Source organism: Pipra filicauda, unplaced genomic scaffold (genome assembly GCF_003945595.2).
Source record: "Pipra filicauda isolate LSUMZ 115617 unplaced genomic scaffold, ASM394559v2 scaffold122_size2191957_pilon, whole genome shotgun sequence".
Lineage (NCBI taxonomy): Eukaryota > Metazoa > Chordata > Aves > Passeriformes > Pipridae > Pipra > Pipra filicauda.
The window spans coordinates 176,282-191,985 of NW_024103685.1; the positions used below are offsets into that span (position 1 = coordinate 176,282).

At 37.3% G+C, this 15,704-nt stretch overlaps 1 protein-coding gene across 2 annotated transcripts in view; it reads left to right on the top strand.

Annotated features, from left to right (window-relative positions):
- Positions 1 to 15,704, top strand: part of AKT3 (AKT serine/threonine kinase 3) — a 153,190-nt gene that overhangs the window by 97,385 nt on the left and 40,101 nt on the right. For both annotated transcript variants that reach the window (XM_027722456.2, XM_027722455.2), the window contains exons 6-9: positions 946 to 1,077; positions 5,358 to 5,423; positions 7,025 to 7,093; positions 15,338 to 15,460. In XM_027722456.2, the coding sequence (XP_027578257.1) occupies positions 946 to 1,077; positions 5,358 to 5,423; positions 7,025 to 7,093; positions 15,338 to 15,460 (390 nt within the window). The remainder of the gene's footprint in view (positions 1 to 945; positions 1,078 to 5,357; positions 5,424 to 7,024; positions 7,094 to 15,337; positions 15,461 to 15,704) is intronic.

The window sequence follows — 15,704 nt, forward strand, 5'->3', positions numbered from 1 at the left end:
CTTCAAAAAAGCCATCAGTGCAATGTTTGGTGTTATGCAAAACCTACTGATTTGTTTGTGTGTCCCTGATAATACAGGAGCTGATGAACCTTCTTAGATGTGGAACGTTCACGAAATGCTGGGATAGGCTGAGACTTCGTTTTGTGTGTGCTTTGTAAAAATAAGTGTGTGTATTATACTGTACTTGACTTTAGAGAACCGTAGTAATACTATTGGAACAATTTATCCTGATGGTTTAATGACAACAGTTAGTTGCCTTCTTTGCCTCAGTCTTCAATATCAAGACCAATGTTCTCTGGGTACCCAACCCCCTGAGCTGGAAGAATGAATCCCCCATAATTCAAGGGGAGATGTTCAGTGGTCTGATACATGCTGTAGTGTGTCCAGAGAGGGGCAATGGAACTGGTGAAGTGTCTAGAGCAAAGTCATATGAGAGGTGGCTGAGGGAACTGGGATTGTTTAGCCTGGAGAAAAAGAGTCTCAAAGAGGACCTTATTGCTCTCTACAACTACCTGAAAGAAGGTCGTAGCCAGGAGGGGTTGATCTCTTCTCCCAAGTAAGAAGTGATAGGATGAGATAAAACGGCCTCAAGTTGCTCCAGGGGAGGTTTAGATTGGATATTAGGAAAAATTTCTTCACTGAAAGAGTTGTCAAGCATTGAAACAGGCTGCCCTGGAAAGTGGTGGAGTCACCTTCCCTGGAGGTATTTAGAAGACACGGCAAGATATGGCACTTAAGTACATGGTTTAGTGGTAGTGCTGGGTTAACAGTAGGATTTGATGATCTTAAAGGTCTTTTTCAACCCAAACAAATCTGTGATTCTGAACTTAATAGAAGTGGACCTATTTTTGTAAACTGTTCTTATTGTATTGAGAACAACATTTGGTTATATGTTGGAACTGGATAGCATAAGTCTTGCTAATCCTTGTTCTTTGCTCCTTATAGACAATGAACGATTTTGACTATTTAAAACTACTGGGCAAAGGCACGTTTGGCAAAGTTATCCTGGTCCGAGAGAAGGCTAGTGGCAAATACTATGCTATGAAGATTTTGAAAAAAGAAGTCATTATTGCAAAGGTAAGGAAGGTTATAGTTTTAATATTGGGTCATTTTAAAGAATGGAATAATCAATATTTAATACATAAGGTGTATTTGATTTTTGATGGTAACTTAGTTTGATAGAAGTATGCTTGTATTTTCAGAAAACAAGAATACAAAAAAAATATGTGTACCCATTTTGCATGCCTTTTTCCAGTCTTTTATAATCAGAGTGTGCTAAAACACTGAGGGAGTTCACTGGGCAAGAAGATAGTGCAATCCAAGTTTAAACAAGAAAAAGTGAATTGTAGGGTACGTTAGATACTTTTTTTCTAAGTTAATTGCAGGTTTATTCAGATAAAATCGTTTTATTTAATGGGCCTGTGCTTTGTTCCTGCCATGTTATATAAGATTGCTATGTATGGGGCTAACGATTCCATTTTTTCAGTTTTTGAAATGTAAGGAAAGTCTGAAGTTGATGTCTGAAGAAGTAGTTTAAACTGGCATTGTCCAGTCACTTTAAACTTGTTAAGTGTTACTAGCCCTTGTGCTTGCTCATAATATCACTTAAGTTTAAACTTATATCATCTACTCTGAGCTTTGTTTCTAGCAATTCTGAAGTTTTGAATCCCACTTGTGCAGAACAAGTTGAAAGCAAGAAACCTACATGCATTTATCAACATGAGACGCAATTAAAAATAATCCCATTTGTTAAGTGAGGAGGTTTTGAGGGATGCGGATCTGACTGGGATTTTTGAATGCTTGAGGCTAACAATATCAGTATCCATAAAAACTGGATGTGAATGGGAACTACTGTGTTTTACATACATTATATTTTAAAATATGCTTCATATTTTTCTAGTTTTCCCATTGACCTATGAAAACAGAGCTTTACAAGAGTTTTGCAGTCTATCTCTATGTTCATTTGTCTGTCACTCACTTTCTAGTAACTTTTGAATGTGTTGATCAGTTTTGATTAAATTTGATAGAGGAGTAGAAGCCTCAGACAGTTATATTTCCTTGAGTTTCATTAAAACCAGCCCTGTTTTAGGCAGAGAGACTTAAACTTAAGTCTTCAGCAGTGAAGAGACTGACCTGTGAGTTCTGTGTGCCCTTAGCAGCTGTGTTGTGTGCACAGGCAGGCTAGTCAGCATGTATATGGCTTGGACTAACAGGAACAGAGCGTGTCCTTCATAATCAGGAAGAAAAGAGGGTATTGCTTCTGCATTCTCTTGATTCTGCATGGGAAGGAGCATCTCAGTGGTCCTCCTTTTAAGACATGGCAACAATCTCTGCGGGCTGCCCTGTGGGTCTGAGAGTCTCCTTGGCTGCTGTGTGCTGTGGCCCAGTCTCCATCCTGACATCCTTATCCAGTGTTCTGCTCACCCCTGGCACCTGAGGGGTCCTCAGGGGAGTCTTAGATCAGACTCCTGTGACATCGTTTTCTGCTGCTTGTTTATATCCTTCCAACCTTCAGAACATTTCAGCTTATTGCTTTGTGTCAATAACATACAAAACAGATGTTTGAATTTTAGGGTTTTTCCATTTACTTTTCTGGCTGCTACAATATCAGGGACTTTTTAGAAGGGTTAAAACTGGTTATTGGATAACTTCGTCTCTGATGAGCAAAAATTCTTGTTCATAGAAGTATGTATAAAGCAAGAGTGATTTTGAAGAAATCAGAGATACAACTGTTTGTTGATCTGTTTACTTGAGAACAGAAAGGTAGACTAGATTGAGCAGAACCTGGCACTCCCTAAAGCAGACCAGGTTTTTCTGCCTATTTGTAGACTAGCAAGAAGATTGTGTGAGGAAGGATGCCTTTCATCCTGTGAAGAAAATGGAAGCACCACAGTCTTTGAAATTTTACTTCCTCAGAACTGGAATTTTGTTTTGAAGGGAGTCCCCCAAGTTTTCCATAGTACGGTTCTATATTGATAAGAAACTGATGAAAGAATAAATAATAGGCTTTTTTAGGCTTTTTTTTTTAAACCATACTTAGATCTTCAGAAGTGAAGTGCTCATGTTTTTTTCCCTATTGTCAGTAAAATACCAGTTTTTCTACTCCTTCCTAAACTAAAAACAAAGCAGACTTGAGTTTGAATTTAGCTATCTCGCGCAGTCAGTGTGATCATGCCATGGGGATTTATCAATTTATCAGTTTAATTCTGGAGATCAGTGCGAATAGATCTGCAGTCCCAACTCAGCCTGTAATGTGATGTAATATACATTCTAGAATCATAGAATGGCTTGCATTGGAAGGGACCTAAAAGATCATCTAGTTCCAAAACCCCTCCTATGAACAGGGACACCTTCCTCTAGACCAGGTTGCTCAAAGCCCATCCAACTTGTCCTTGAATACTTGCAGGGATGGGGCACCCACAGCTTCTCTAGGCAACCTGTTCCAGTGCCTCACCGCTCCCACAGTAAAGAATTTCTTCCTAAGGTTTAATCTAAATCTCTCCTCTTTTAGTTTAAAACCGTCTCTCCTTGTCCTATTGCTACTTGCCTGTGCAAAAAGTAGCTCTACAGAAGGTCTAACAGCATACTGAGGCAGAAAAGTGGTGCACTGACAGCTGTATAGCATCTGCCCAGTTCAGACTAAATCTGTTGATCCTAAATTTTCATGACAGATTAATATTACACTTACCAGGAAATTGCTACCAGTATTACAGACTCCTGAGGCAATACCAGAAAAACTGCCCATTGCCAGCTTTTTATGCTGCGTATCTGGTGAACTACAGAGGATTAAAAATAAAAAAATAAACAAACTTTTAAACTTACTTTTTTCCTTAAAGTTTTGTTTGTTTGTTTGTTTTCCCCCTAGTATGTGGTTGTAGTGTATATACTCAGTGTTGCACTGCTATTCAGCTAAATGGCATCATAATTGATTACCACTAACTCTGTTGTTGTTTAACTTCCTATTTTGACAATTTTTAAAGTCTATTTTAAAACTCCTGACATCTGTGTTTACTTTCCAGTTTAATAATACCTTATCTTCAGAGCATCGTCTCATAAGTATGTGTAGTACAATAATGTTATATTGGTATTATTTGTGGCAATAATAAAGTGTACTCTGACTAAACATATTTACTTCTGCAGGATTACAGTTGAAGTTTGAGTCACACTAGGCTAGTCTGTACTTCTGTGTAATATAAAGCTCAGTGGTAGCTTAGCACTACAGGAAATGGCTAAACCAGCCAAGTGACTCTCAGGCTTTTCAGGCCTGGCCCCTGGCAGCCTGGGGAGGGGGATTCACAGTAGGTATTACATGCAGAATTGCATAAAATGGCTGTGTATTCATAATGTGAACTCCCTAAGAGCTGTGTTTTCTCCCTAGTCTTAGGCAGCTGTTGGTGTTGTAGGGCAGGGTAAGCCCTCTGCCCATCATCCTCATCCCCTCACCCCTGTACAGCTCTGCTCTCTGCAGACCTGGTGGTGTGAGTGGCCACAGCCGTGCCCCTGGGGCCTTGCCCTCACCTACCCAGGCTCCTTTGCCCCCTGTGTGGTGCCCACCCAAGGGGATGGTGAGAGGGGAGAGTCTGTGGAAGGAGTAGGGGATAAGAGCGGGTGAGCTTCCCAGGGAACTAACCAGGTTAGTTTCCTTCTCTCACTTTGGTATAGGGCTTGTTTTAATCTTCTCTCTTCAGGCTCACAGACAGGCAAGTGTCACTGTCTCTCTCCAAATTGCCTCTTTCCCTAAGTGTGGCTGAAAATGAGTTGGGGATTGTGTGGACATCTCCCACCTCCTGAGAATGAGGAGAATGTCCTCAGGAAAGGAGGTCATCCTGGTCAGAGGAGCACTGCTCACCGCCAGGCTCCTAAGGACAGCCTGGGTGGATGAAAACAAAACCAACACCAAACCAAGTGAAAGTTTAAAACCAGAAAAACTGACTCTGTGTGACACTGGGCTAAATGAGGACTGGTTTTTATATTTGCCTGTCAGTTACTCCATGTGTATGCATCTTGCAAATTGGTTCAGTCTCTCTATAGATTCATTGTTCAGGTGATTCGTTCCAGAACTGTGAAGTTGTGATGACTATATTTTTAAGATGTCAAATACAATGTTATAATTTCTTCCTTCCCTGAATCAAGACTTCACTTTAAAACAAGAAAATAAGAAAACGAAATAAAAATAATGTTAATTTTTTTTTTTTCTCAAACTTAAATATTTTCTCAAAAAATGTGAAGGTTCATTTGTTTTTCAAAACTGTACTGTAACTTTCTCTTTTTGAGGTGTTGACCTTTTTCTTGTAATTAATTAAATAACAGTTTTGTATCTTAACTCAGACCTACTTCTTCTACTCTCTATTTCTCAGGATGAAGTGGCTCATACACTTACAGAAAGCAGAGTATTGAAAAACACCAGACACCCTTTTTTAACAGTAGGTATTGGAGACTAGTTTTAAGTACATTAGCAGGTCATTTTCAACATCCATTATGAATGTATTTCACAAACAAATTTTGAAGTCTTTCGCAGGATGATTGGTAAACAAGCAGTAGCTATCTGGTGCCTATGATATCCTTTATCAGGATATGTAATTAAAAGTTCAGAAATAATGTTTCTAATAACTTTGTAAAGCTTAATTGCACTGAAAACAAATTTAATTGTAGAATGTAACTTGTGCAATTTTTATATATGAACACTTTTAAAATAAAAGCTATTGATGTCACGGAGTGTAATTTATTTTTACCAAGAAAATTTAATTAAGAATTCAGCAAAACAATAAAAATAACTATTTGTTCAACATAAGTAGCCCATAGAGCCACAAAGCTCAAGTTCTAGCCCCACTATCTTTGTCTTCACATGGTTAATAATTAATAGAGGGAAAATACAGAAAAGAAGATGAAAATTTTGAGACTTATGAGAAATTATGGTTAAGTTTACAACTGGCTTTCTTCTGTAGAATTAATTCTCATTCCACTTCTATGGGAATATATTAGAAAATATTTTCATTTATTTCAAAATATGATTAGTACATTGTTAAGACAGGGAAATATCTTTTTTTTTTTGGTATTAAAATGTCAAAGTATAGCATGGAAGCTTTCCTTTTTAGAAACACAAACCTTTTAAAAAGCAGAGGATTGCATTTACATTGCTTGGCCAAAGTATTCTGGGAAATTCAGTCCAGGGAAAAGAGATTCTGTAATGTTTCTTAAATTACAGTGTAAAGGTAAGCAGGAGTAGCCCTACCTCCAGTCAAATAATGCAACAATGTTAACTGCAGTTGTATCTTTTTATCTTTCTGTTATTCTAAAACAAGTATTTTAATGAGAAATGCAGAATTTAAGTCACATGAGTGTCCTTATGCTTCTTACATGTGGTTCTACTGAATTTCCTTTCTCTTAGGCCGTCTTCACCTGTAGATTTTGTATGATATCATTTTTTCCAATCAAAATGAAATCAACATTGATAAGTCAAAAATTTTAATTAACATCTGTTACAACTTTAAAATGATATGTAAATAAATATATTAATTTGACACTCAGTGTTTTTAAATATTCCATAGTACGTGAAACTGGAGAGTCCTTGCTTTGGAAATAAAAGCAGGCTGGAGGTTAAGATCACTTTTAAGATTTCATTTAGGAGAAATTAAAAAGAATATTATAATTTCTCTCTTTGTGGGCATTGTGGAAGTGGGCATCATAAAATAAGATGAGTGGGAAAAGCTGATACCGTGTATGGCAGTAAGAAATGTAGTATAAAACTGTCTGTTTTAGTAAACATTTATTATTTTATTGTGACAAGCATGATGTTTTCATGTCAGTGGCCATGTGGCAGAGGTGAGGAAAGACTTGAAAGTTTTTGTGTTAATTCATCTCAAATTCCAGATAGGAGATTACATTTAATTACTCTGAAAGTTCTCACTAAAGTCAGAATTTTCTACTTAAAAAGATAAAATTAAATTTTGTTACAGTTTTAAGTACAAGAAATTGGGTTAATACAAGATGATAATTGGTTTGATTTTGCTGTTTTCTTTGCAAGTCCTTGAAATATTCCTTCCAGACAAAGGATCGTTTGTGTTTTGTGATGGAGTATGTCAATGGAGGAGAGGTAAGTTTAAGAAAGATGTTTTGCGCTTGTAATGGTGATACTGTCACTGGCTTACACTTTAAAGGTTATAATTTTTCTTGCCTTTTTTGCTTTCTGGTAAATTTGAAGGGCTTTTAAAAAAATTTTGGAACCGTTTTATGTAAAAAACAACAGTTGACATGTTTTATGTCTTTGCTGTCAAAACTACTTCCTATTTTGGAAAAATTAGACTCCTGTATAGTGAAAGATAACTTCATGGTAGTGAAATAATTGCAAATAGCTTGCTTATTGGTTTTTTTCATTAAGCATGTTGTAACACGTTCTGGCATGAAACAATCATAATCTAGTGTAAACAAGCAAAACCAGTGTTGACTAGTCTTACTTTTGTCCTAATATGAAATATGTGCTGTCTTTACTGTAACTATTGCAAAAATCTATCGGAAAAGAGTGGAGCATTCATATTTTTCAGTACTTCTATCCCCTTCACTTGCTGTGTGCTCTGGAAATTTCCAACTACAACACTGAACTTCTTAGAGTGTTGTTAGCTTTTAAGCTGTTGCTATCCTCCAGCTGTTTACTAAAGAATGAAATATCAAAAGTGATACCCAGCAAATGGAATTAGAGAACTGCAATCTAAGAAGACTTTTATCTACCTTTTAGATGCTGTTTGCTATTCAGATTGTGTCTCATTACAACATGAACTAGGGGATTTTCCTTACTTTGTCTACTATATGCTGCATGATAATATTAAAGGACTAAGTGTTTCCACTAGTTTGTTTTTTTTTTTCCTAATATTAGAAAACTGTTTCTTCATTCAGGAATTTCTTTGGCATGATGTTTTGCATTATGCTTTTGATGTCTTCTCCTGCAATAAAACTGTCTTCAGATATAACCCTAACGCCTAAACACCCCCAAAATGCCCGTCTTGCACTTGTTACTCTGGCAGTTTGTCAGTCTGAGGCCCATTTGGATCCTGACTTGTTCTTGCCTGTCCTCTACCAGCCATGGCTAAATATGGTGCTATACGGTTCTCATATGGCAGGATGGCTTATTTGACTCAATATGTATAAACCCAGTTCTGGACATCACAGGCATTGAACCAGACACAAAGATCTCCCTCAGCAGTAATGGGATAACAGCCTTCTCTTGGACACTCAGCTGGCTTATTTGACATTGAACTTATGTCACCAATACTAAGTCAGTGCTATCTGCAATGAGTTTTAAGTGTTGCCTTATAAACTAGCTATTCTTCATAGTTTTCTCTGTGTAAAACCTTATTGTATTTCTGTAATCTCTGGGGATACACTCTAAATGTATGTTTTTAACATCAGCCTATCATTTAGCTATTAATCTTTTTAAAAGGTACCTTTCTGTCCTATTTGAATGCAGAGCAGAGCACCTAGAGGATGTTTTCAATTACTTATGACTGAGGATACTCTGACACTGTATTTTGATCAATGCATTTCTCTGCATTGGGTGGTGCAACTTTGTGGCTACTGCTGCAAGCATCTTGTATCATGAATTTCTCGGTGGCAGTCTGCTTTTTCTTATGGGATTTGAATAATTGCAATGTATTTTTCCGAGACTGGGTTGCTTTTTTCCAGGTATGATGCTTCAGGTATGATGTCAGTCTTGCTCATGTTCTTTGCTGATGGTTCCCTAATTCAGCAAGCTAACTGTAGATTTTTGCCACAGTGGGAAAATAATGGCTTTTTGGAATAGGCAGTTTTCTTTGAAGAAATTCTCTTGATTTGCTTATGTGCTTCTCTTTGACTAGAGATCTAGAATAGTAAGTTGGACAAGCTCTCTTTTCTAATAGCAGAATCTTTAATCTTACCAAATTTTCTTGTGAATTTCAGACTTTAGTCACTGTCTGCTAAGAAAAATACAGAGGACTTCATATTTGTAAAAGTAACCTTGTTATTAACTCAGAGCTACTAAAAGTAAGCTCACAAAGTTTAGCCAGCATTTTAACCTATATGATACACACTTTTTTCTTTTGCTGCTTCTCTCTACTATTCTGCCTGTGTTCCAAGGAAGTTTAATTTCCTTAGAATGTTTTCTGACTGTTGAAGGTGTTGAAAACTCATCTTTTAGTTATATCCTTCCAGTAGGAAATTGACTGTGGCTGTACCATGTTGCTTTTGATTCTCTCCAGTGCTGTACTGCCTTCAGTGTGTTTCTGTTTAAAATTCCTTTAGATTAAAGATTTCTTTTTAGTTAAACTGCTGTGACTGAGTCGGTTGGTTGGGAATTTTCATGGATTATATCTATCAGGAGCACTATGACCCAAACAGTTCTCCAAATGAAGGAGTTCTTGAAGTTTTGATACGTATTCTTGACTCTTACCTAAATGCCACATTTTAGGCTTCTACCCTAGTACAGGTAGGTGTGGTCAGTACTAGGAGTCTTCAGTTCCTCTTGCTATAGCTAGAAAGGAAACAGTCAAGGAAGGGGTCCCTAAATGTCATTCTGGAGGAGAAGAAATTGTAAGCAAGAATCTTCTGTATCTATAAAAAATCTAGATCCGTGTTAAATGTAATATCCCACTAGAATAGTAAAAAGTTATCTTTGCCTTACTTTGCCTATGTAACTTAAAATTAATTAGGCTCCGTTAATAAGAGAACACGTTACAATGAAAATGGAACTGCATCAGATTTCCTGGTCTGTGTGTGTGCTTTTTTTACAGTGTACAAAGTATTACAGCGAAGAATTCCCTTTTAACTTCCTTTTTTTTAAAACAAAGCATATTATGTACATAAATACAGTAAAGAAAAAACACTAGAGGATTTTTTCAAGTGGATTATTCAGATGGAAATATGTTTTCCTTATACTAACAACTTTTTTTCACACAATCACAGAATATGCCGAGTTGGAAGGGACCCACAAGGATCATAAAGTCCTGCTTAAGACCCAGTCTTGAAATAATTGTGGACTGAAAGCTAAATTTTTTCTTTATTTTGTTTTTCTGTTGGACTCTGTGGATGAAATGTTTACCAATGTCTATTGATCATAAACTATGTTGTAGTATAGAGCTATAGGAGGATACTTCTGCCATTGTGATTACTTCTCAATACCTTTGTTACTGAAGAAATTACATTAAAGTAGCCTTAAGATATTGAAAATTGATTTTGGGTAAAAACATTAATCTGACTTAGCTGAAATGACCAAATGGCTCTTTATTGTTGGAGAATAATTTTCGAGTGTATGTTTCCCATTTTTTATTTCAAGTATTTCGTTTTAAATGTTGAGAAGCATTTAGGAATGAAATCTATTACATAAATTACTCTGCAGAGTACACTGGTTCAGCTGACTGATAAGTTCATTAACTTCCTTGCTCTGCATTTTAAGGATAATTCCAGATTCCATACTTTGTAACCAACTTAATTGGTAATTATGTGTATAACAAAACTAGACTCTAAAATTTGTTCAGATGGTTTCTCCACTCAGAGAATTCTGAATCTCTGTTCCTCTTGGCATTTTTGTTTCACAGCTCTTACTTCAATTCATTAGGCAGGAGAGAACTAAACGGTTTGTTGTAATTGAACAAGTGCTGTTACTGTCTAGAAAAAAAAAGGCAGAGGATGTACAAACTACCTAACAAAAAATAAGTAAATGAGAGAATGTTCCTTAGCCTAAAATTATGATAGTCCAAGATAAAGGTGCTACATTTCTTTGAGTATAGAATGTACCTAGAAGCAATATGAAGTCTGAAACAATAAAAAAATAATTCAAAATTTCAAGGCTGCCACTGCGAGTACTTTGCAAAATCAACAGTCAAATATAAAATGCAGAGCTAAGTAAACCCAGTACCAGAGTAGGAGCCAGACATACGACTTAGAATATGCCAAGTAAATCACTAACATGTGTAGAAGTTTAACGTATCAATTGATACAAGGTTATGTCTTTTATATATTTGTCATACTTGGATCTGCAGGTGAATCTACTTTTATGTTTGATGTTTGTTCAAATTTTTTCATTAGGAAAAAACCTCATGGCAACATTGTTGTTCAGTTTTTAAAGGCATACCAGGAAACTCATAGCTCCAGTCTTCACTGTAATAATCACACCCTTGTGTATGCCATAAAACTGTTATGTGCAAAATGGCTTTCTTTGTGCCAAACCTATTTCTATTGCAATTCCAATTGCTTTATAGCACATATTTAATAACTGTAAGTCAATAAATAGTGCAAATGTTGGAAACATTTTTTATAACCTTCAATCAACTTTCTTTTCCTTCTCTGACTTAATAAACGTAATCTTCCAGTCCCGACAATTGTAAATAGAACATGGTGACAGAATTATTCCAAAATACTGAACCAACTAAATAATTAGCTGAAAATAATGATGTAATCTCCTACTCTCCCTATTATAATTTTAGAATCTGCTTTAGTATTTTTAGCATATATCTGAGTGTAGGAATGCACTTGAAACCTGCATTTTTATATCTAAATGTATATTCTTCATTCAAAGGTAGGTGTATGGTTTGGTGACAACTCAGATGCTAAAATAATATGAAGAAGAGTGACTGTAGTGTCACATATGTATTAAAATAAACTGACTCAGGAACTCATAGTTTCTTTGGCAATCACAGAAGGGTTGTTAGTTTTTTCTAGCAGGTCATTTTATGTTGAAGTTACTATTTTTAGTTAAAATAAATAGTTTTGTTGGAAATAAACACTAAAGAAAATAAATTTTTACTATGTTAACTTTTCAGGTTATCAACTCTCAGGTTTAGTTGGGACACTTTAAGTAGAAACTAATACAGCTGCATTGCTGACAAGTATCCTGAGGTTTTAGAATTTTCTAAGACTGCTGCTCAACTACTGGATTAGTCTATTTCATAGAGAAAATGGCAATAATCCTTTAGCATAGATATGAATGTAGGGCTAACAGGAAGTTATAAATTTTTGGATTGTGTTGACCTCTATTTTTAATTACTTTTAATCCATCAAAACAAATAAAACTCTTAAAAATGAGTGGCATTAGGCCATTATTTATGAAAGAGATCACAAACCAGACATAAATGCATAAATTACATACATTTTTATATTTTTCTTTGTTTGGATGAAATTCTACTTAGTGGTATCTCTTATTTAAATATTGCAAAAATATGTGAAAAAGACCACACAAATTGGGAAATTTGTTCTTTTCCCAGTTTTGTAATATGTGAGGGACATCATGAAGTCAGACTTAGTTGCTTAGTCTGGATGGGTCTTGTGTTGGCATTGGCTGTTAAGCAGGTGCAGTCCAGAGAGCAAGTTACTACAGGGAGGGCTGATGTCACCATCAGGGATTGGTGCTTAAACAGGGAAATGAGCAACAGGAGCAGTAGGCACACCTACAAAATAATGATCCTCCTCATCACACAGGTATGCCATTTTTATACAGGATGCCTTGACAATTGGAAAAGAAATTAAAAGGGGAATACAGATACAATGAACAAAAATGAAATACTTTCTTTAAATCATAGTGCAGTTTCTGTTTTCTGTGAAGTCTCTGCTTATACAGATATATGCTGCCAAAAGGCTTCATTTACTGAAAGGTTTGCTTAGGTTAAGAATAAGGTGATACACCTATTTTGAATTACAGCTGTCAGGAAAGAAGCTGAGTTCTAGTTCATAGCAGTGACTTTTTAGTTAAATTTTGAAAAGTCACAGAATCATCAAGGTTGGAAGAGACCTGCAAGACCATTTAGTCCAACCATCAACCTAGCTCCACCATAACCACCCGTTAAACCATATCCCCAAGTACCACATCCAGAAGTCTACCTGCTGAAAATAGTTGCAGTAATTCCTCTGCTGTTCTGTGCCACATGAATAGAGTGTGTATTTCCTACAGACATAAAGTAGGTGGTAGTAAGGATGGATTAATCACATAGTTGTTTTTTTGATTGGTTAGCTTTTGGGATTTTTTTTTTTTTACCTACCTTGTCATTTTAGAATTCTAATCTACTTGATCCTTTTAGCTGTGAAAATAAAAAAGCTGCATTGTTGTTATGGATTTTACTGTCTATGTCTAATTTATAAATGATAACATTGTCTGTATTTTTGTTTCGTTGATTGTTAGCTCTTGTGGTAAATCCAGAAAAGTTGTAACATGGCCCATTGTCATGGTTTGAGATAGTCCCAAAATCCAATTCCCTAGCTCCATCCCCCCTCCCACATCTCAACCTAATGTGAGAGAGGTTTTTCCAGACAAAACACACCAGACTCCAAAGTGGGGGAAAGGGAAATATATTACAATGACTGTACAAATAAATACCATATCACATTATACACATGATCACAAACTATCTCTACCATGACATATGTATTTACAATGGATCAGATCTCTTCTCCCCTCCAAATAAAAGTCCAGGAGGGAAAGAAGGACAGATCCCATCCAGTCCTTAAGCAGCAGCATCTTCTGAGGCAGCAGGTTTCTTCTTCTCATGCATGCAGCAGCTGTGGCTGGCTTTTCTGCCAGCATCCACGAGGGAGGTATTCAAGCCTCTCTCTCGGCCCCATCGCCTCACAACCGAGGGGTCTTCCGTGGCCTTCGTAACCCCAGACAAGGTCGTATCACCACGTCATATCACGAAGACACAGGGGAGTCTTCGTGACGGTCTGGTATCTCTTGCAGGGCCTCTGTGCCCTGTCTCTCAGGCTGCCACCGTGGCAGCAGTGCGAGAGGGGGAAGCCAAGGTCAACTCCCCCTGCATTCCTCTCGGAGCTCTCTAGCTCCTTTCTACAGTGCATGTCGCACTTCAAGGCTCTTTCAAGTAAGAGTCCATCATCTTCCTCCTTCCAGGAGGTCTCAAAGGAGTTTTGGGGATCTGGTATCAGTCTTACCCCCAAGAACTCTGTAGCTCTCAGCTGCTGGCTCTCCTTTCCTCGACTCTCCTTCCAGGAGTCTCCTCTGCAGTGCTGCATGTTGCTTCTGCTGCTTCTTCAGTTCAGGTTCTTATCTCTGGCTCTCTGCCACTGTTTCTCTGGTCAGCGTCGGCTGCTGCTCTGTGCCCATGGAGAAAACATCTCCCGGCATACTACAGGCACCTAGCCCAGCTTTATGCTGTTCCAGGTCCCTGCAGCCCCCAGCCAGGGGCTGGGAGGGGGCCAGAGGCCCCAAGGGGCTCAGAGCCCCTTCCTCGTGGCTCTACAACATGGCCACCTCTCCTACAACAACCAAACTACAACTCTTCTTTTCCGGTCTGGTTGTGGTATGTTTACATTTCTGCAGGAGCGCCCATTGGGCAGAACTTCAAAACTTCCAGGGGTTTCCACCCCTTGGGGTCTACCACTTCTCTTAGCCTCTGGGGAGAAAAGGTTCAAACCACTACACCCATTTTTAAGCAGAATACAGAAATATACTCACTAATCTTTGCTGGAGGACTTACCCAAACTTTCTTAACACAGTAAATGAAACTTGCCATTTTGGAGAACATTTGGATTAAATAGCCAATTGTGCTTTTTTAGATGTTGTTCCAAGTTCTGAGGGTGCTATTTTATCCATTAAGATGCTGACAACCTTACAGAGCTTCACCTCACACTTTTTCAATGCAGCTGAAATTACTGGCAATATGTAATGATTAGTATTTTTCGCTGAAAGACTTCAGTTGAAGAAGTGTCTGTGAAGCGATGTTACTTATAAAGTATTAAAGAAGAGACAAAACCTGCAAAGAAATATTTACATTGTAGCAAAGAAATACACTAAATACATAGATTTATTTTTATAAGCTCTAAGCAGTTGTTTATTTCCTTTTTCTAGTGACTGTGATATTGCTAGCAGTATGAATGTGCTGTTTTTGTAAAATGCCTATTCACCTGTTCAGTTGAAGTCTGTTGAAGAGCTAGGCTTTTTTCAGTTCAAAGAAAGGTTACTAAAGTACTGAAAAACATAAAGCGGAACCAGAGTCTAGGTATTTTAGTGGTATCTTCCAGTGGCTTAAAGCAAAATTTCAAGGAAGTGGTAGAGGGAGAAGTACAGAATGACACTGTTGCATACTATTTTTTTTCCCTCTGGTAACTGAAGGTTAAATGAGTAGCAAGCAGAATGCCTTAAACAAGATTGGTATATTGATTAAAACGCTGATTTAACAGCTCGCTTTCTCCCTTTGGAAACCTGGAAAAGATAAGCCAGCTGCTGTCTAAGAGTGCTGAGTGTCCACTGAGAGTACACTATCTATCATCACAATATGGTGATGAGAGGTGTTTTATGTTTGTGTTAATTTCCCCCACTAAATCAGTAATTATTACAATCCTGTCCCTGCTGTTTACCCTGCAGCTGTTTTTCCATTTGTCGAGAGAACGGGTGTTCTCAGAGGACCGCACACGCTTCTATGGTGCAGAAATTGTCTCTGCCCTGGACTATCTGCATTCTGGGAAGATTGTGTACCGTGATCTCAAGGTAAAAAAAGAAAGGAAAAAACTAATCAAATTTTTGTTTTTGCAGAGACTATGGGGACAAACACAAAGTAATTATAAGGTTGCACTATTCAGAGTTAATGGGAAAAAAAAAATCTGTGTTCAGTTTTAAGTTCTGTGTGTGCTGGAGGAAGTTGTTTGATACAGTAATCTCTAGATGGGTACATTCCCTGACTTTAATGATTAAAAAATGAAACAGAATCCTGTAATAACAACATCTGAAGAAG